The sequence below is a fragment of the Microcaecilia unicolor genome, chromosome 1 (genome assembly GCF_901765095.1).
Source record: "Microcaecilia unicolor chromosome 1, aMicUni1.1, whole genome shotgun sequence".
Taxonomy (NCBI): domain Eukaryota; kingdom Metazoa; phylum Chordata; class Amphibia; order Gymnophiona; family Siphonopidae; genus Microcaecilia; species Microcaecilia unicolor.
Genome location: NC_044031.1, coordinates 270,768,375 through 270,791,526, shown reverse-complemented (window position 1 = coordinate 270,791,526; position 23,152 = coordinate 270,768,375). Strand labels below are relative to the sequence as shown.

At 39.5% G+C, this 23,152-nt stretch overlaps 1 protein-coding gene across 5 annotated transcripts in view; it reads right to left on the bottom strand.

The window, feature by feature from the left end:
• The window catches only part of DNAJC13 (DnaJ heat shock protein family (Hsp40) member C13), a 542,758-nt gene that overhangs the window by 146,349 nt on the left and 373,257 nt on the right, over window positions 1-23,152 (bottom strand). For all 5 annotated transcript variants that reach the window (XR_003942499.1, XM_030206535.1, XM_030206508.1 and 2 more), the window contains 3 exons: window positions 16,796-16,973; window positions 3,239-3,330; window positions 81-180 (listed from right to left, as the gene is read on the bottom strand). Coding sequence is in view for 4 of the 5 variants with exons in the window: in XM_030206535.1 (XP_030062395.1) it covers window positions 81-180; window positions 3,239-3,330; window positions 16,796-16,973 (370 nt within the window). In the remaining variant the exon portion in view is untranslated. The remainder of the gene's footprint in view (window positions 1-80; window positions 181-3,238; window positions 3,331-16,795; window positions 16,974-23,152) is intronic.

Genomic DNA, 23,152 nt, shown 5'->3' with positions numbered 1-23,152 from the left:
TTTACTCCACCATAGCAAATGAATTCATATTTCAATAGACCTGGAATGAATAGTTATTCAATTAGCACTTCAATACTTACTTGTAGGCAGTGAATGAAGAAGAGCCAAAAGGTTAGGGAGAACCATAGACTCTGCAATATTGATAACACACTCCTGATTGCTGGTTACTATATTCACTACCTGTAATATTAAACATAAAGGTAGCATAAAACACATTATCAATATCTGTCTAAATATTAAAATATCATTGATATTCTATAAGCTAGGTGGAATATATGCAAATTTACTGAAATATTTTAGTATGACCCCAGGAAAAAATAAAGGTAGTAATGAAGATGGGAATTCCAACATAGAAGCTCACAAGAGAAGCGCCAGAGTGTAAGGCACTATATAAATTCTATTAATGTACTAAATATTGCTCCTGCCAGAGATAACATTACTAAACCCTTATCAATTACCTGGAAATGGATTTCATAAATTAAATTCCTTATAGGAAAGGAAATGAAAATGGACTTTGAAATAAGATGCATGTGAACAAACCATGCATCTTGTATAAGATTTAAGATTATTGTTAATGAACAGGTGAATTGAAATGACTGGAGTTGATATGGTTAGTCAGGAGTGCTGATGGCTGCGAGATCATTTTGCTTTAATTGTATATATAATGGAATTTCACAGTGAGCATATTTTGAGATTAAGAAAAATAAATGAAAGATATACACTTTTATTGTTGAACCAGCTGTTTCCTTCCATTTCTTTATACTTTCATTTCAACTGGAACTAAGATTTGGATCTAGAACCATAAACCTTGATCTATAAATAACTATGGACTTTCACCTACTTTATATCCCTCATCCACCATAATCTGTCTGATCATTACAGTGAGAGTCCTGGGCTACCATGTACCAGAGCTGTTTCTGGAACCCTACAATCATAGGCCCTGAATCCAGCCACTAGATGTCACCACAGCTGTGAAGGGGACCTTTCCAGTATCCTCAGATTCAGTTGAACCAGACAGGGGGATGGGACTTGATAATACTGCCTTTCTGTGGTTACAGTCAAAGTGGTTTACATACTATATATAGGTACTTATTTTGTACCTGGGGCAATGGAGGGTTGAGTGATTTGCCCAGAGTCACAAGGAGCTGAAGTGGGAATCAAACCCAGTCCCCCCCAGGTGCTCAGGACGCTGCACTGACCACTAGGTTACTCCTCAGTTCCTGACAAGCATTCTATCAAGACAGCAAAGTATCAACAGGGGGAACTGAACCAGGGACCTTCTGGAGCCCTGATGTATACATTAAACTTTATTGTCTTTCTTTACACTTGTTTTAGGTAATTGTTTGGGCCCTGGCTGGTATTGCATAAATAATAAATCAAGTTCTGAAAAATCACAAACACATTTATCAAATTACACAGATTAACTTGGTTTCTAGACTAAGCGTATGCAACTAAACCTCATGAATCAATTTTGGATATTCAGAAAACCAGCTATGTGTAGAGCTCTCTGGTAGCCAAAATCAAGAAATTCTATAATAAAATAGTAACACTGAAAAAAAAAAAAAGCATAAAATCCAAGTTTCCTTGGAGCCAACTTGTGTGTGCGCATGTGTGTATCTAGCAAATTTTCTTTTTTAATAAAGTGAGTATATATTGTGAGGAATATGAGAGTGAGAGGGAAAATCAATGAAGGCACATGGAGGAATGAGGAGGCTCGAGAGGGAGGGAGACTAGTTAGAGAAAGGAAGGAGTCTTTTCCCCTGGGGGATTGGAGAAAAGGAAAAGACTACAATTCCCAGCAACACCTGAGTAGGTCCCATGGTAGAAACAGGGACTTCAATCCCCAACAGCCCCCAGAGGAGGTCAGGAGAAGGGCAAGAGAAGGGAGTTGGAAAAACCTCTCTCTGAGAGCCAGGATGAGGGAAGGAGTTCTGAACCTGCCCAATCAAGCAAATGGAGAGCAGCTGAGCAATGGGTGTGGGGGGGGGCGGGGGGGGGGGGGGGACCTATGGACTGGCAAGGGGAAGAAAAGGAGGAAGAACTAGAGCAAGAGGAGCCGATGGAGATTGCTGCTCTGACTAAACTGGAAGGAAAGGAGATGAAACGGCAGAGGGCTGCTTGGGAGGAGAGCCTGGTAGAAGGGAAAAGGTGGCTATCCCACGAGGGGAGCTGAGAGAACAGGTTTATCACAGAAGGGTCATGCGGGTGGTGGTCAGGGTATAATGCTGGACTGGTTGGGGAGGGACCCTTGCCACTCTCCCTACGTTGATTTCTTTTGAAAGGGAGAGAGGAGGAGTGGTGGTTTTGGGCATAACTGCTATACATGAACTGCTGGGTGTTTGAACCCTTTTTGAACTGCTGGGTGTTTGAACCCTTTCTGAACTGCTGTGTTTGGGGAATTGTTTTGCATAACTGCTTACATGAACTGCTGGGGAGTTTGAATCATTTTTGATCTACCGTGTTTGGAGAATTACTTTGCATAACTGCTATACATGAACTGCTGGGAGTTTGAACCCTTTTTGAACTACTTTGTTTGAAGAATTGCTTTGCATAACTGCTTTATATGAACTGCTGAGATTTTGGAACCTTTTGTTTTTGTTTTGAATACTATGCTGTTGAACTGCTATGCTTCTTGAGAAATGCTGTGGTGTGAACTACCTTTGGAGGAGCTGTTGACACAAAGGGATTACAATAAAGTAAAATGATCTGACCTTGTGGATTGCTGTGTGCTCTTTAGCAGTGGATTACAGAACACAGCTCAGCTAAAGGGCCAAGGGACTCAAGAGTCTCTCGGTGCAGGAGACTTTTCCAAGAGAGTCTCCCGGTGGTGGAGACCTTACAATATGCAATTTAGACTTAAGGATATGTTAGGTAATTTTCTACAGATTCGAAACAATAATGGTTCTAGGAGTTAAAAAACAAAATTCTATTCTTAACTTTGTATTTCAAATTACTATGTATGCCGCATTGAGCCAGCATTGTGTGGGAAAGCGCGGGGTACAAATGTAATAAATAATAATAATAATAAAAATTAAGCTATTACTGTGTGAGCAACATACATAATGCTGTACAATTAACAAAACGAGTCATGCATTTCCTGTGTAGGAACTGTAATTGCTATGAATCATAATCAAGTTAAGATACATTTTAATTTAGTTGTTCTATACAGATACCACTAATGCTATATATTCCTGTGACATTCACTAGCAAAAAAAAGCTGACCACGTGATGTTTTTACCTCTAAAGCCAATTGCTGTACTTTACCAGCACCATGTACTCGTAGAAGGGAGAACAACAACTTGAAGTGACCAATGCATTCTGTCTCTGAACCTATGGAGCAAAGAAATGCACATTACTTTTCATAAATAGCTGCATGTTTTATGATTGATCACACATACTTACAATATTATATAACATGCCCTCTCCACTCCCTTCTATTACTACTAATTCCTATAGCGCTACTAGATGTACACAGCACTGTACACAAACATGTTAAGAGACAGTTTCTTCTCAATAGAGCTTACAAACTGTTCAAGAATGAAACAGGACAAATAAGGGATTAGGGAGTTACATTTTTTTTATGGGAATGATTAAAGCAACATGGGTAGTGAACATGTGAGTATGGGGTTAAGAGTTTAAAAGCAGCTTCTAAAAGGTGGGCTTTTAGTCTGGATTTGAATTGAGCTAGAGACAGAGCACGAAGTACCAACTCCGGAAGTCTATTCAGGATACCTCCCCTTCCCTGAATAACCCTAAATAACCCTAACTTTATCATGAAACACATTCTTTCACAGTGGCTATGTACAGGCAAGTTCAACCTTCTACCTAAAATTAAGCTAAATTATCCTACTCAAACCCAGTTTGTTTCTATTACTCATTCTTTAATCTCAGACTCTCCCAGAAGTGACATAAAATGACTCATGGACTGAGAACATAAAATAATACCTTCTGTCACGAGAACAAAGTAAGATGGAAAATATATACAACACATTGCAAAAATCTTCACACCCTTATTCATTTTTCATGTTCTACTTTCTAAAATATAATTCAAAAAGGATTAAAGCAGTTTTATTCCACTAATCTACACAACATCCTCTATATACTATATATTCAATATGAAAGAATAATTAAAGATATATTCAAAAATAATTAAGAATAAAAATCAACTGGGAGACATGGAGAGCTGACAGATGTATATAGTGATCACATTTCTTCCCTGGTGAGCAAGTTCTAGAGTTAAAGAATGCCTCCATAGTGTATAACGTTTCAAGCATGTCATTAAAAAAATGGGAGTCTGGAAGCAGAACTGTTAAGCTTTGGAGGAGAAACAGAAAAACATGTGGAGAGATCAAAGGAAAAATGTATGTAAATATTTAATTGATATTCATGGATAGTAGAAAGCTTGATGATTATGGTAGTGGAGTAGATGGTGCACCATTTACAGAAGACAGAACTTGGGTGACACTAGAAAAAAAATGACAGTAGACAGTCATGGAGCCAAACACGCAATATCCAAACTATTGAGTAATATTGGTAAGGTTCTGAAAAGTCCACTGCTTCTCAAACCTCTTCTGATTACCTCCATTTTCTCTCATGGTTCCAGGACATAACTATTTTGATCTCCAAGATGGATATTTCTCTAACATGCCCTGGTAACTTTTGAAAGTCAACGCACTTCTGGGCATGTGATTTGGAAGAAATTTCAATAGGCATGATTTGTAGTCATGTAACAGGAGCTGAAAGACCTTATCTTTGAAAATTACAATGGGTACCAATTTCAAAATAAAATCTCAACCTCCTAAAAAAAGTCTATTAGAACTAGAACTAGAGATAAAAGTTACCTTCTCCTGACGGAGCCACAAACTCTCCCTGAATCTGATGAGGTAATGGCAAAGAGCTTAGAGCCTTCCCCTTCATATAGGCAAGATTTGAAGCCATATTGCTACCCAGAATGAGCTGGACCCTAGAAGCATTTTCCTTGGTTTCCAGCTCTGGTATTTGAAGGTGATAGGTCTTAAGACATAAGTCAATTAATTTTAGGTCCTTTACAATTCACTGTGAAGTGACATAAAATATACCTATTAATTTAAGCATCTCCACTCCTTTAGTAACTTTAATTAAACAATTCCACCAATACTAAACAGAAGACAGCAGTTCTGCATGGAGATGGGGTCTATCCAGTATCTAGCACCCGAGTGCCTCATGTAGTATTATTTGTCAGCTGCTGAGGGGTCATATCTATGAGCTCAGTGCAAAGAGCTCCAGGCTCTCAGAGAATGACTCTGATCTCTGGAAGCCTGAGTAGCACCCTCAACAATCCAGTTTTCACCCTGACTATAACACCAAAACACTCATCACCAGTCTTCTTTGGACCTTTCCGCCATCTTTTTGATCTAGTAGACCACTCATTGCTCTTTTCATGGCTATCAGATTTTAGACTCTCTGGAACAGTTTTAAAATGATTTGCTTCTTTCTATCTTTGCAGTTTATACTCCAACCTTACAATCCTTACCCTGCCCACTTTACTGAAATCCCACAGGGTTAGGCATTATTTCCTTTCCTTTTTAACATTTTCTTAAGCCCCCTAACATCATTAGTTCAGCCACATGGTATTTCTGCTTACTAATACGCTGACGAAATTCTTCTGGTTGCTCCTGCTCAACCATTCTCTCATAATCTTTCTTCTTTATAGTCCTATTTAGATGACATTTCTACATGGTTGTCAACCAATTGATTAGTTCTCAATCCCTCAAAGTTTACTGCCTGCTGGATTACTGGCCTCTCTTCTAGATGGTCATCCATGTCCTCACTAGCTAGTAAATCTATTCCAATTACTTGAGTCTCTTAAATACTTAGATGTCATCAAAGACCAAGCACCCTCTTTTGATTCCCAGGCAATATTTCTGCGCCTTGTACCAATTTTGCTCCATTTGCAATCTTCTTGACCCTTCAGTGCAGGTCACTTTGCTTTATGCAACAGTGTTATCGCACAAACTATGTCAATGTTATTTATGCTGGTCTTCCTTCTTATCTTCTTAAATACCTTCAGAGACTTCAAAATACAACCCTGCACCCCTTCTCCACCTTCTACTACGTGTACAAGATTCTCTCTCGAGCACCTAAATTCAATCATGTAACTCGCTTGCTTATGCAATATCACTGGCTTAAGGTTTTGTATTGTAGTCAGTTTAAAATTTGCTCTCTGTTTCATAAAGCTATTTACCCTGATTGTTCTCCCTGTTTGGCCTCTCTTCTGATCTAATTCATAACGTCTCACTTTCTGCGGTCTTCTAAGGGGAGATACCTGGTTCTCCAGACCAGTCTCTTCAGTGCATCTGGAGTTCATCAGGAATTGAGCTTTCTTCTTTCTAGATCCTTTTCTCTGTAATTTTCTACCTCCAGGAGTACAATTTGAGTCCTCCTTCCCTGAATTTAAGAAAGCATTAAAGATTCATTTATTCAATTTGGCACACAGGGCGGACTCTGAGACTGGCTGTCAGCGCATGCAACTTTTCTCTGTTTGGTTTTTCTTCTCTTCTTTTTTCTCTGGTCTATCTGAATTTTGGAGTTCTTTTCCACTGTAATTTGTGTTTTTAATTGTTGCGAATCACGTTTTTATTTTTTAAACTCAAAGAAAGGTGGTATATACAATTTTAATAAACCACAAACTTGGAGGAGCTGAAGCATGAAGCAAGGTATATACAGAACACATTCAGGGACAAAGCAGTGCAGGCCCAACTATATACCTTGACTGTTTGTTTTTTTCCAACTTTCTGTGATTATATCCATAAGGACTTTTGACCCCTGAGGCAGGCATTTGTACGCCAAAACACAGCCCGTGTCAGGTCATTTTCAGAATAAAAACGACTGCTTTTATCTCCATCCTGAAGGCCCAGAATGGCAATTTTATGCCAGTTATGTCAGTGGCTCACTTTCGCAAGTGGCAGCAACAAGGTATTTGTTATATATTTCATTTAGTCAGTGACAATAGGGTTATGAACAGCTATGCTGCCTGCGATGCAATCAGATCATCACTTTGATAGCACAGATATTTTCCCCTATTTACAGCTGCAACATTATGTTTGCTCACTACAAAGTGCTGCACTCATGGTGGCTACACACGAGATAATAGCAGGCATAGTTTGGAGGTGCAACAGCAAGTTCCTCTTCATTATCATCATCAATGTCTACTGGACTGTCTGCTTTTTCATGACATCACGATATTGGCGCAGAAATGGACATTGGAGCTACAAGTGCAAATTACCCCTGCTTAAAATGTGGTCACCCTATGGTGATCTTAGTCCATCAGTTTTGAACATGCCCAAGTACACGGGCTTTTGGACTCACTTGGGCTACCATGTGGCCAACCCGTTGGACTCCTTGGCCCCTTTCTCTGTTTGCTAAATACGATGTGGCTTTTGTGAAATGTGCGGCTCTTATTGGGACAAAGTCTATCCTGCAAAAATGACTCTTAGTGGACACTCTATTAGTTTGTCAATGGAGAGCCTTAATGACTAAACAAGCTTCTATGGAACGCCACTCAGTAGAAAATCTGGATTCTGTACCTGGCACTTGTTTTTGCCAAACCTGGGAACTTTCTGGTCAACTTGACAAAGTTGGCACGTAGCCAAATTCTTAATTATAGCAATTGCAAAGTTATTTTTTATTATGAGATCACTGAGTGACCAATATAGGGTTTTTTTTTAATTGTTGGTGGAGGGGGGTGGATAGCTGGTGTTCCTTGCTATTTTGTGATGTGACCTTGCTGTATGTTTGCATGGGAATATGGTTGGGGTTAAGGACTGTATATTTAAATTCTGATTTTGGAAAAAAAAGTTTTTAAACTAGAAACTGGGGAAAAGCTGAAGTAGTTCAGAAGTGCATGATTTGGCAAAAGGTATTTTCAAGAGATACTACTAAATGCAGGAGTCAGAATTTCCAACAGAGAGGTTATGCTACCAGCTGAAGTAGCACAGGAATATTTAAACAAACACCCAAAAGACACAAATGATTTCAAATTACTCTGTCAACAACTATGTAGTTGTAAACACAAATGAAAAGAATACTTATAATCTCTGTATGCAACTGCCAGAAATTAAAAAAAAAATAAGATGGAAGACTTAGAATGTATGGCAGTAAATGAAGAGTAGACATAGAAAGCATCTCGGAGACCCGGTGGAAAGAGGGCAACTAATGGGACACTGATATCAGGGTACAAATTTCACTGAAATGACATTGTAGATCAAATTGGTGGAGGAGTAGCACCCTATATTAAGGATGGCACAGAGTCAAACATGTAAAGGGTTACATAGAAACCAAAATGCAATGGTGAATCTTTATGGAAATTCCACGTGTGAAGGGGAGGAGTGTACTAGTGGCGCAGTATACTACTGTCCACCTGGACAGGATAAAGCGACAGACAGTAAAATGGTAAATTTGGAAAGCTAATAAATTAAACACAATGAAAGACTAACCTGCTTATAATCGAACGAGAAAAACGCCCAAGTTCCGACCTAAATCGGGAGATGGACGTTTATCTCACAAAAACGAATAACACAGTTTAATCGAAAGCCGAACTTGGACGTTTTCAACTGCACTCCATTGCGGAAGCGTACAAAGTTGATGGGGGCATGTCGGAGGCGTGGTGAAGGCGGGACTGGGGCATGGTTATCACCCGAACAGAGATGGGCGCCTTTTGCCGATAATGGAAAAAAAGTATGCGTTTGTAGCTAGAATTTAGGGCACTTTTCCTGGACCCTGTTTTTTCACGAATAAGGCCCCAAAAAGTGCCCTAAATGACCAGATTACCACCAGAGGGAATCGGGGATGACCTCCCCTGACTCCCCCAGTGGTCACTAACCCCCTCCCACCACAAAAAATGTTTCACAACTTTTTATTTTCACCCTCAAATGTCATACCCACCTCCCTGGCAGCAGTATGCAGGTCCCTGGAGCAGTTGTTAGGGGGTGCAGTGGACTTCAGGCAGGTGGACCCAGGCCCATCCCCCCCCTACCTGTTACAATTGTGCTGCTTAATGCTTAGTCGTCCAACCCCCCCAAACCCACTGTACCCACATGTAGGTGCCCCCCTTCACCCCTTAGGGCTATAGTAATGGTGTAGACTTGTGGGCAGTGGGTTTTGAGGGGGGTTTGGGGGGCTCAACGCACAAGGGAAGGGTGCTATGCACCTGGGAGCTCTTTTACCTTTTTTTTTGTTTTTGTAAAAGTGCCCCCTAGGGTGCCCGGTTGGTGTCCTGGCATGTGAGGGGGACCAGTGCACTACGAATCCTGGCCCCTCCCACGAGCAAATGCCTTGGATTTATTCGTTTTTGAGCCGGGCGCTTTCATTTTCCATTATCGCTGAAAAGCAAAAACGCCCAGCTCACAAATTGTCGAATAAAACATGGACGTCTATTTTTTTTGAAAATACGGTTCGGTTTGGTCCGCCCCTTCATGGACCCATTCTCGGAGATAAACGCCCATGGAGATAGACATTTCCGTTCGATTATGCCCCTCTAAGTACTCTAACTTTTTTTTTTGATTAACCAAAAGAGTGACTATATTAAACCACTGTACTTTCACCATAAAAGCTCCAGCATACATGTGTACAACTTAAAGAATATAAGAAACAAAGTGGGAGATACGCTCGTTTTCTCCCCGTTTTATCCTGTTGCTTCTCCCTCTTCCATGCATACCTTTCCTCTGGCATAGTGAAAAAGTTACACCCATTGTTAGAACTACAGTAAATTTGTTTACAACCGTGCTTCAGTTGATTTAAATTTTTCCCCCAAATACTGCAATTGATTGCACATAGGTTTGGTAGGCAAATTAGCTGGAAACTTAAGGGTGTTCAAAATGCCTTTGCCAGATACTTCACTGGTCAAGGAGGGAATGAAAGTTAGTTATCTCTATCATAGGTTTTACACTGGCTTCCAGTTAGAGTACGTTCTATTATTAAATTATTAGTTTTGACGTTTTAAGTACTAAAAACCCAGACTCCTATTCTCCCTTTTGAGTGAATACATCAACATACTCCAAATTGCCCTTTACAGTCTTCTCAGAGAAATCTGTTAGTTTATCATAATAAAGATGTAATGAAAAAAAAAAGATTTGGTATAGGAAGGTCTTTAGAGTAACTGCAGTGGAATTGTGGAAAAAATTATCTGTGAACATGGAAGGTGAGTTTTCGTTGTAGTCTTTTTGAAAAGGATTAAAACCACTTCTACTTCCTTCTGTTTAAAGGTTCAACTGTTATTCTAATTCTTAACTCTGTTATAGGCCTTGGTACTGAAGATTTGAAAGGTGAGCCTGTCTGGCTCTTGGTTAGATAAGGCTGAAGTAGTTTCTGCTTCTTGCTGCTCAGTTTTATCTCTTTTCTTTTAATGTGAATCAATACTTGTTTTGTTACTTTGGTTTTTGAATAGGCTTGGCCCAAGGATAGGTTATATAAAGATTTTTAAATAAATAAATGAAAAACAATCATGATCTTCACCTCTCCCCACCAATACAGACATTTATTCTTCAATATGTCCCTGCCCATTTCTACGTCCCATCCTCAAACTGGATCAGTAATCACAGATATCACTCTTAGAAGCGATCATCCAATAACAATACTTAAACAGCTGTCACCAACAACAGTTATCAAACTTCATATACAAATCATCTCAACTACAGAAGTAGACATATGCATGCTCAACTTCACATTCACACCATCATCTCGCTTCCCCAATCTGAGTACTCATGAAGACATAGAGGAGCCCATATTGCCACAAATTTCTCATTTCCACTTCAACATATTTTTTATTTATTTAGATTTTGCTCACACCTTTTTCAGTAGTAGCTCAAGGTGAGTTACATTCAGATACACTGGATATTTCTCTGTCCCAGGAGGGCTCACAATCTAAGTTCCTACCCGAGGCAATGGAGGGTAAAGTGACTTGCCTAAGATGACAAGGAGCAGCAGTTGGATTTCAATTGGCCACCTCTGGATTGCAAGACTGGTGCTCTAACCACTAGGCCACTCCTCCACTCCCAGTTTACTAGAACATATCAACTCCCATGCTTTCATAAGCCATTCAACCAGTGATGGTCCTTCCTTTCTCTCCAGCACTTTGCCACCAGAAGCATCCTTAGTAACCTTCTTTTCCCTTCATACCCTTGATTTCCCCTCATCAGTCCTAACAGATAGATGCAGGGATCTCTGTGGCAGTGCTCCCCTCCAGAAGACCAGAATTACCCTGAAATCCCACCACATGTAGAAAAAAGTACTAACTCCCCACACTCTCTACAACATTCTTCCGAACTATGCCTACCAACCTAGATGAGTGAACTGAAGTCCAGTACTTCCCACACATTAGTTTATATTGCAACTACTTACAAGTTTTTGATATAGAACAGCACTGCCCATACTTATGTATCACTTTCACTCCTCTTCCCTGTATAGAGCTGTGTGGTTTTTCAAATCCGTCAGCTTTGTATAACATTCCTTTTTCTTATTTAGTAGGGCAATTAGCTAGCTTGTGTCTTGGTCTTCTCAAAGACTATAGACAGGCTTGCTTAACCCTCGTAATGGGCTATACACTTTAAAAAGTGTCTGTTTGTGTCAAACAGGCTTTTAACATAAGACAGGGACATTTTCAATGGAGGACCATAAAGTGTGATAGGTAAAGAGGGCAAAGGGAAAATGATGAATATTTGAGAAAAATACCAAAGAAATAGAATTAAGTGAAGGTGACCTTAGAGGTTAGAGCTGAAGAATACCAGATAAGTAAGAGAGAAAATATAAGGCGTTAAGTGATTGGACAAACTAAGCTGCAGTAGTCCGACAGCTTCCGAAGGAGAGAGAGAGAGAGAGAGATTGATTTTATTTTCCTTATACTGAAATTTGGACCAATATAAATAAGAATTCAATTTTCTGTAATACTGGGATAAAAGAATTTTTATTGTAACCAATTATTTACTTTAATAAATTTTAGCATTATTATAAAAGAGACAAACTGAACTCAAGTGTTTTCCCTTTGCCAGAAAGGCTTGCATTTTTCTAGTCTTTTCTGTTCAGCTTCCTTTTAGAGGCAAGAAGGGCATGCCTATAAACCATCCCCTAGTGTGTTATATAACCACCATTCCATGCCCCCACATGCGGTGGGTTATTAACCTTGTACAGCTTGCTTACTCCCTTATAGATTCTAGAGAGCAGGTCCTTAAAACGCTCCCATTATATAAACACACACACACATCTTCTTCCTTATGCCCTTCCAGTTTTCTGCTTGCATCACAAAGTAGCGAAGCTGGAAATACTGAAAAAAAAAGGTAGTCTTCAGCCTCCTTCCTCCTCTAATTACTGCACTTGCATAAATACCCTATCCATTATCAGGTCCAAACAACATACAATGGCTTTACTTTCTTACTCTTCTCCCAGATCTCCAAACTCCCTGGAAACAAACAGGGGAAAGTATTCCAACTATCACCATGGAGAGTCTGCTCGGTAAAGAACACAGACAATAAATGTAGTCTCAGCTAGAGTTAATAAAATGTAATCTAATACTGATAGATGCTGACCCTAGCTCATAACATTCAAAACTACTGTGATATAATGTATTATTATTTGGAGAAAAGCCCTCAGAAGCCAAAGGCACATCATCCTTGGTTTTAAACGCTGTCACAGAATGTATACATGTGAATAGCGCTTTGCTTCTATCACTGGACAACTCGGTACTACATACTACTCCCTAAGTTCTAAATAGAGGTTTCAAAAACACATGGTCTACCTACTTTCCACCTTCCTCAAACCTACTGTCCAACCCTACAACTAACCTGAATTCTGATCTTGGTGCCACACTACACACCTAAGGCAACCTACTGAATCTCTTCCAGCCTCATAATGAAGAGCTACAAGGTGATGCACATAGGGAAAAATAATCCCAAATATAGGTAGAAAATGCTAGGCTCTGAGTTAGGAATCACCACCCAAGAAAGATCTTGCATTCATTGACAACACATTGAAATTTTCAGCCCAGGGTATTGTAGTTACTAAAAAAGCAAATACAATGTCAGGAGATTATTTAAAAAGGAATAGAGAGCAGAACTCTCTATTTATGCCTCCGTACAGTATGCTGCAGTTCTGGTTACTCCATCTCAAAAAGGATATAGCGGGACTAGAAAAGGATCAAAGAAGGGCAGTAAAAACTCTAAAGGGGGATAGAACACCTCCCTTATGAAGCAAGGCTAAATGGGTTAGGGCTTGTCATTATGGAAAAGAGAGAGTTCATGGGGGATATGATAGAAATTAAAATGAGTGAAGTGGAATGGTCAAATAGGGAACACTTATTTAAATCTTTCAAACAAGAGGATATGTCATGAAATTAATGGCAAACAAATTGAAAGCAAATTCTAGGAAAAAAGATGTAGAATCTGTTGCCAGAGGTCATAGTCAAAGCGGGGAGTAACAGTGGGGATTCAAAAGAGTTTGGACAAACTCCTGGAGGAAAGTCTATAAAAATTTATTAGACAGGTAGACTTAGGAGAGTCATTGCTTATCTCTGGAAATGAGTCAGACTAGTCACTGCTGGAGAAAGGATTCTAGGCTTTATCAACCTTGGTCTGACTCAGCATGGTTTTTCTTAAATTCTTAAAGCATTATGCGGTAGTCCTTCACAACATCCAAAGAGATTCACTCTAGTACAAGGTACAATAGTGAGTCTATCCTTCATGGTTTCATTTTGAATCTGCAGTTATTATTTTTAGGGCCTGGACAGACCTTCAGTGCTGTTTCATAAGCATCAAATGGTGAGCACATAATATTCATTTTCCTTTTGTTCAATCATCAGCTAAAAGAATTCATTTGGAATTTTTGGAGGAAAGTGGTCACTTAATTCTTGTGCCCTTTCCAAAGTGGTGTGCATGTGCTGGACTATACAGGTTTGACAGAATGCTATGCAGGAATGACGTATAGCATTCTTAAAGTGTTTTTTTGGAAGAAAACTGATGCATGCATCTTAAACTTCTTAGTATATTTTAGGGAGAGAGGTGTGGTAGCCGTGTTAGTCCACTCTTAAGGTTATCAATAGAAATCAAACAAAATAAAACATGGAAAAGAAAATAAGATGATACCTTTTTTATTGGACATAACTTAATATATTTCTTGATTAGCTTTCGAAGGTTGCCCTTCTTCGCAAACACTACAAACTAATGTGGCAATTAGGGCCAGTCAAATATTTCAACTGTCTAGACATATTTAGTGGCCACATTGGAGTATAGCACTGCCACCAATTCTTTTAGAACATCCAGGTAACCTGACATGATCTACCTGGAATGCCCTGGGCTCTCCTTTGGTTTCCAACTCAAATGGCAGTGGATTTGGCCATTAACTAAACAGGAAACATTAAGCCAGCAGAGCTCTGCTGCTGTCTGTCCTTCTGTGGCTTGGCACCTTCAATTAACAGGGCCTCTTAATGAGACAGCATGCAGCTGCTTTTCACATGAGAACAAATTATACTGCTCCAACCAAAAGCTCAGAGCGCTTTAAGTAAAACAAGATAATAAAATTGTATAATAACAATGCATAAAACATACAACAGAGCTGCAGCAGGGTCCATAGGGATAATATGGGCCCTGCTGCAGATAAAGAGAGCTAAGCTTTAGTAAAAGACCCCCAAAATTATTTTAAAAAACACAGGCTTACAAGTTTGCTTTTTTTTTTTTTTTAAACTTGTACATGAGTCATGGGGGAAGATGATAAAGACCCATGGACAATAAGACAGACATCCAGAGACAGTCACAGGAAGGGTGAAAAATATTTAGACAAGGTGGACAAAGATCCAGGGGTCAAGCAAGAGCATGGGGTAGTAAATTGTGAGTACTGAGAATTAAATGTTAAATTGAATCCACCAAAAATGAATTCTGAAATATTGCTTATAACACAAAAACTCAAAACACTAATATTTGGCACCCTTCAAAGACACCTATTTAACTGAAAAATAAACGTACAATTTTACTGTTTATAAACTCTTCAAAAAGCCCTATAAGTACTTAGTTTGAACAGACTATATTGCTAGTAACCAATCATCTAAAAATCCCTAATTTAACTGAATACCAAATGCACAGTATACTAACTCAAAATATACAAGCAAACATATATAAAAATAATGTTTGCTAAAACTGTTTCCGAAAGCAACAGACAGAACCAAGAAACATAGGGGTTCTTTTACTAAGCCGTATAGGCGCCTAGGCGTGCCCAACGCATGCCAATTTGGAACTACTGCTCTGCTACCGCATGGTCCAGGCAATAATTTCATTTTTTAATGCGCCCCCACTATGTCTTTTTTGTGCATGGTGTACAACACTGCATATGCCTTGTAGCGCTATAGAAATGATAAACAGTAGTAGTAGTAGTAGTAGTATGTGTGCCGGAAAATTTCTAGTGCGCAGAACTAACCAGGCGGTAATCGGCACTGTACATGCACTGACGATTACCACCTGGTTAACGCGCGAGACCTTACCGCTAAGTCAATAGGTGGCGGTAAAGTCTCAGGCCCAAAATGGATGCATGCCAATTTTCATTTTGCTGAACGTCCATTTTCAGCCAATAAAAAGGGCCTGTTTCGCAGGTGTGCTGAAAAATTAACCTGTGCGTGTCCAGTACACGCATCTACACCAGCGCAGGCCACTTTTCGGTGCACCTTAGTAAAAGGACCCCATAGGAGTTCTAAAGTTTATTAATAAAAATATGCCTGACATGGCCACGTTTCACCTACTAAAGTTGCATCAGGGGTCAGCAAAAGTTTATAGAACACAAGAACAGTATGAAAAAGAAGGATAAACTAACCCCTCTCTGAATTTTTCCGTTACATAAAAGGAGCATAAAACCACTTCCAGTGAAACACCTATTTTAAAATACTTTGTTTCCTGGCACTGTGTTGAGTCCAGTGTTGGCAGGTTAGTTCTTGCCTCCTTATGTGTTTAAAATTGAGTTTAATAGATCTGAAAAATACCTAATCAAAACTATTAAGATTACACATGTATCAGCTTCTATATTAAAGTTATAGGGGATCTTTTACTAAGTTGTGGTAGCATTTTTAGCTTGCGGTAGAAATCAGCCGGCGGCAAACGCCAAAATGCCCATAGGAATATAATGGGCGTCTTGGCATTTACTGCCAGCTGATTTCTACCATGAGCTTATCAATAGAAATCAAACAAAATAAAACATGGAAAAGAAAATAAGATGATACCTTTTTTATTGGACATAACTTAATACATTTAATGTATTAAGTTATGTCCAATAAAAAAGGTATCATCTTATTTTCTTTTCCATGTTTTATTTTGTTTGATTTCTATTGATAAACTTTAAGAGTGGACTAACACGGCTACCACACTTCTCTACCATGAGCTTAAAATGCAACCGCGGCTTAGTAAAAGACATCTATAGTTAGTTCTCATATTCTATTTCTATTCTATATTTATGTTGATATACTTATACAATGTTTGATGTCTGCTGTTTCCAACTCCCTTTCTTAACTGTATAACTTCATTAAAGATTAATATTAAAGAAAATTAAATTTTAATCATAGTGAAAATCACTCTCTATAAGATCTAGATTGCATGGTTCATAAAGATATAGTGGGTCTTTTTAAGAATCATCTGTATAACAAAGTTCGTATAAAATGGTTACATTCTCCAAAAGATAAATTAATATAGCAAATTCATCCCACATTTATAACAATTTAATTCATCCCATGCTTTTTTCATAACAAGATTCTTTAATGTAGAGGTTTCTAATAGAAAAGGGATATAAATCCTACCTGGGTTATATTTAATGACATTTCTTAAAGCCTCCAAGGCCATTTCTACCCTTCGCAGTCGGTCTCCATGTTGTTCAGACTCTACTTTTCCAGTCTGAGTGATGGCCATCAATGTGTGGAGGTATTGTGCTTGGGATCCAATGTAATCCAAAAGACTAGCAGCAAATGCCTTTGGAAACTATGCCAATGAAAAGATAACTTTAAGCATGTAACTAGACAAGTCACAAAAATGTACGTATTTTAAAATTTCTGACAGAGATCAGGAACTAAGATATGAAATCTAAATGTAAAATAAAAAATGAGCTAGCATATTTGGAACCGATTCACTTCTGGAAATTAAAATGAACAAAAACTGATCTAGTAATATATACTAAAAAGGGAGGACACTTTCAATTCAAGGAATTGCATTAGAAATCAAATCATTGTTACACAGGTTAAAAGACAACATACATTCTATCAAGTTCAATCTTCTTTTAACAGCTCTCTCTATATGGCAATACAGAGGATGTCAATTGTGCAACAATGAAATGTCTTCCCAACTCTAGATATGGCAATTGGCATTTACCCTTCACACGGTTATATCATCTGCATGAAGGAGGACATTCCCAGTAACAGAGAATTTGATTTTCGATTATTTCCTTTTATAAAACTGAAGTGATGGCTGTGCAATGTTAAAAGCCATATTTCAAATCAATGGCTTATATTAATTAAATGATGTATATCGTGACAGATTGAGCCAAAGTAACATGATTAAAGTATTTCTTTCCTGATATTTAAATGTATAAACAATTAAGGTGATGGCATAAATGAATTATATTTGCTGAAAAACAAAAAGATATTCCAAAAGAACTCAATACTTCGCATTTTCATTGATTCTGATATTAACCATAAACAACATACTGCAAAGTCATTTTTATTTCCTATTATAATCACAGTCACAGGAAATGGTACTTATTAACTCAATTATGATCTCTCCAAGCCCAATCTCAGACCTTTATCCAAGGTAGTAATCTTAATTCTGCTGAAGAGAATATGAAGCCCATTATTAAATAAAGAAATAAAAGATTAAATATACACAAATGTTTCCATTGGGGGAAGCCAGTAATTCTTAATGTTGATCTGTCAAGCAAGGCTGATGACTGACATGAAAGTTTGACTTTCCATAGCAGCATTCAAATCTTCTAATAAAAAGCAATTTTCTAAGACATTTACACAGATAGATCCCCTCGTCTGCGGGGTCCCTCATGGTTTGATCCTGGCTCCCATTCTTTTCAAAATCTTTATGGTATCACTTGTTGCTATCATCCAGTCTCTTGAATTAACTTCTTGTTTACATGGATGATATTCACATCCTTACTGCTCTTATTTTGAATTCTCCACAAGATACAGCCTTGTTTAACAAACAATTTTAAATCACAGATTTGGCTTTCTACCAACCTGATGTAAACTCGGATAAACCGAGAGCTCTGTTGCTCTCAAGGAAGGAATGCTTACCTTCTTTTAACCCCATACTTATTGCAGGAACATAGGTATCATTTGTCTCTTCATTTTAGGCGTTATGTGATCTATAAGCCACATCGTTATTGAGTATATCTGTCACATAACTAAAGTGTATTCTTTCAAGCTTAAGCAGAATTATTCAGCAGGTAGTCAGTCTAGAAGTATGGACCAGTCTAATGAAAGAGGTAATCTTCGTGATTAGTAATCTTGCTTAGTCTAACTCCCTAGTCCATTAGATGCACGTAGGCATTATCACACGCTACTACTATTTTTAGGTAGTGCTCCTTGGGGTGACAACATATTTCCTTTTAATCACCCTATGAATATCTTGAGCTTCCTTTTTACACACACCCCATCCCCCTAGGCCTGACTGGCGTTCAAAATATGCTTCTTTTCCTCTTTCTCATCTCCTTGATGGCCACTGTCCCTACCATCACCTGCTTGTCCGATGAGAACTCTTACTCCTTGCTCTTTCTCTGTTCCACATTTTGCCTCCCCACCTGCTCTCCAGACCTTGTCAATTATCCCTTCTTTCCTCAACTGCTGTTCCCTTTGGTCTAACTGCTTTTGTACATGATAGACTCTTCCCGATCTTACTCTATACTGTGTCTCAGAGACCTGGCCCTATCCTGGTGAGGAATCAATATCTCAATGTTTGACTTCTACTTGCTTAGCTTGTAAAACATCTAACAAAAGAGCTGGAGACATGGCCCTCCTCGCCCCATCCTATTTTCCTATCACTGAGTTCAGCTCTTATTCACTCTCCTACCCTGAATTACTCCTCCTTTGCTTGACTTAGATTCCTATTCACTTTCTCTTGCTTTATGCCTCCTCTCCCCACCCCCTTTTACTAGATACAGAGCTACAGAATACTTTATTCCAGTTGCTATAGAAATGATTTATAGTAGTAGTATTTCTGATGCTGTCATTCATTTTCCTAATCTGTTAATTCTTGGAGATAATTCTCATCACATTGATGACCCCACTATTTATTTATTTAGATTTTGCTCACACCTTTTTCAGTAGTAGCTCAAGGTGAGCTACATTCAGGTACACTGGATATTAGAACTCTGAATAGACATTTTCTCTCCTTGCTTTCTGATATTTATTTCTCCCAACATAATCCTTTCTCCATTCATGTAGTGGGCCACACTCTTGATCCCATTCTTACTCAGCGATCAGAGCCCCGCAATATCTAACCTCTCTTCACTGCCAAACTCTTGATCTCCTTATTATTGCCCTCTTTCTCTTCTGTATGTCCCTGTGCATTCTATCTCTCAGTGTCACATTTCTTCTAGGTCCCCTTCCTCTGGCCCTACTCGCTTGTCCCCCCCCCCCCTCCATTCTTTGTTCCCAGCAGATTTTGTTTCCATCCCTTTGTCTGATCAAGCAGTTCTTTGGAATGCCACACTTTGTTCAGATGTACAGTCTGCAACCCCATCTCTAAGTTGCCCTCTTTGGTATGCCAGAAAACCTGGTACTAGGGTAACCTCTGCCTACTGAAGCGTCAGCTCCATCACACTTTCTTCTACTAGTCCTTCTGAGATTGTTCCTGTGAATCTCTCAGCTGCCAACTTTGGTAGCTATTTTATTTCTAAAATTTCAACCCTCCATTCATAACTTTCTACTACAACATCTGCTCTTTCTGCTTCTCCCCAGCATGCAGATTTGCAGTCTGGCTCCTTGGATAACTTTCTGTCTCCTTCACTCTCCTCTACATGGTCAAGTTTCAATATTCCTGTGCTTACCTCTTTCATTAGACTGGTCCATACTTCTAGACTGACTACCTGCTGCATGGATCCTTTTCCTTCTTCTCGGCTAAAGATTGCCTCCCATTCACTTCTCCCTTTATATGTCTCCATGGCCACCAACAGTATAGCTACTGGTTTAATTCCCCCACTTCAGAAAGCCACCTATATTAGCCCAGTGCTCAAGAAATCTCACTTTGCTGCCTCCTTGCTCAGTAGATACTGTCCTATCTCTAATCTCCCATTTGTTGCACAAACTGAGAAAATTGTTTATTCACAACTCCAACATGTTGGAAGCCATCAATATCCTCCACCCATGGCAATCTGGCTCCAGGCTGGGCCACAGCACAGAGACTATAATATCACTGTTATACAAATGCTAATAATAATAATAATAATAATACTGACATTGCAGTGCTGGTTCTTTTTTTTTTAATCTGAGTGTTGCCTTTGATCTCACTGATCACTCCCTACTTTTCTCCAGACTTTCTGCTATAGGTATTAGTATAATCCATACTATGTCAGCTTCTTCTCATACTGGAGGTCACCTTTTGGACCTACTAGCATATCAGAGGGCAAATGATGGTATTTTCTATTTAGGTGACCCAGGTTGGTCGCATGTACCCTGGTCTGACTATGCAAAACTTGAGTTTACTCTTTATTGGAGCTGTGCCAGCTCTTCTTTTTGCAAGTCCAGGGGCAAAATATATATTGTTGCTTTCTGGGCCAGTGTATTCAATAGTCCACTGCTCCCATTGCCAGCGTCTGCAAATTTGTTTAGTTCAGTGGAATGGATACTGCAAACGTATTCTGGATGTCTTAGCCCCCCTTAAAATTAAACCTTAACTCACTCGCAGTGTTTCATTGGTTTGACCAATCCCTTCTCTCTCTCTCAAGAGACACTGTAGAAAGCTTGAAAGGCAGTGGTCGAAAAGTAGATCAGATGTTAATAGACTGCTTTGGAGAAGAGCTGTTAGGGATTACAAAGATAAAATTCAGGAGGCTAAGATGAGGCATTTTGTTGAACATAAGTACATAAGTAATGCCATACTGGGAAAAGACCAAGGGTCCATCGAGCCCAGCATCTTGTCCACGACAGCGGCCAATCCAGGCCAAGGGCACCTGGCAAGCTTCCCAAACATACAAACATTTAATACATGTTATTCCTGGGATTTTGGATTTTTCCAAGTCCGTTTAGTAGCGGTTTATGGACTTGTCCTTTAGGAAACCGTCCAACCCCTTTTTAAACTCTGCTAAGCTAACCGCCTTCACCACATTTTCCGGCAATGAATTCCAGAGTTTAATTACACGTTGGGTGAAGAAATATTTTCTCCGATTTGTTTTAAATTTACTACACTGTAGTTTCATCGCATGCCCCCTAGTCCTAGTATTTTTGGAAAGCATGAACAGACGCTTCACATCCACCTGTTCCACTCCACTCATTATTTTATATACCTCTATCATGTCTCCCCTCAGCCGTCTCTTCTCCAGCTGAATAGCCCTGGCCTCCTTAGTCTTTCTTCATAGGGAAGTCGTCCCATCCTCGCTATCATTTTAGTCGCCCTTCGCTGCACCTTTTCCAATTCTACTATATCTTTCTTGAGATGCGGCGACCAGAATTGAACACAATACTCAAGGTGCGGTCGCACCATGGAGCGATACAACGGCATTATAACATCCTCACACCTGTTTTCCATACCTTTCCTAATAATACCCAACATTCTATTCGCTTTCCGAGCCGCAGCAGCACACTGAGCAGAAGGTTTCAGTGTGTTATCGACGACGACACCCAGATCCCTTTCTTAGTCTGTAACTCCTAACGTGGAACCTTGCATGACGTAGCTATAATTCGGGTTCTTTTTTCCCACATGCATCACCTTGCACTTGCTCACATTAAACGTCATCTGCCATTTAGCCGCCCAGTCTCCCAGTCTCGTAAGGTCCTCTTGTAATTTTTCACAATCCTGTCGCGAGTTAACGACTTTGAATAACTTTGTGTCATCAGCAAATTTAATTACCTCGCTAGTTACTCCCATCTCTAAATCATTTATAAATATATTAAAAAGCAGCGGTCCTAGCACAGACCCCCCCTGAGAAACCCCACTAACTACCCTTCTCCATTGTGAATACTGCCCATTTAACCCCACTCTCTGTTTCCTATCCTTCAACCAGTTTTTAATCCACAATAGGACATTTCCTCCTATCCCATGACCCTTCAATTTCCTCTGTAGCCTTTCTTGAGGTACCTTGTCAAACGCCTTTTGAAAATCCAGATACACAATATCAACCGGCTCCCCTTTGTCCACATGTTTGTTTACTCCTTCAAAGAATTAAAGTAAATTGGTCAGGCAAGATTTCCCCACACAAAAGCCGTGCTGACTCGGTCTCAGTAATCCATGTCCTCAGATGTGCTCTGTAATTTTGTTTTTAATAATAGCCTCTACCATTTTCTCCGGCACTGACGTCAGACTCGCCGGTCTATAATTTCCCGGATCTCCCCTGGAGCCTTTTTTAAAAATGGGCGTTACATTGGCCACCCTCCAATCTTCCGGTACCACGCTCAATTTTAAGGATAAGTTGCATATCACTAGCAGTAGCTCCGCAAGCTCATTTTTCAGTTCTATCAGTACTCTAGGATGAATACCATCCGGTCCAGGAGATTTGCTACTCTTCAGTTTGCCGAACTGCCCCATTACGTCCTCCAGGTTTACCGTGAAGTCAGTAAGTTTCTCCGACTCGTCCACTTGAAATGCCATTCCCGACACCGGTATCCCACCCAAATCTTCCTCGGTGAAGACCGAAGCAAAGAATTCATTCAGTCTCTCCGCTACGTCTTTGTCTTCCTTGATCGCCCCTTTTACCCCTCGGTCATCCAGCGGCCCAACCGATTCTTTTGCCGGCTTCCTGCTTTTAATATACTGAAATATACAGATTAGGGGCATTAATTTAATTATTCACAAACTCGATCAGTTGGTGCACAGAGTCTTTTCCACCAAACAGGTCATAGTTACTAATTTGATTACGCCTACAGTGCAACAGCTGGCTTCCCACTTTGAGCTGAAAATAGCAACAATTAGGAGGGCCATCTCCTGGCAACAATGCCGCCCCT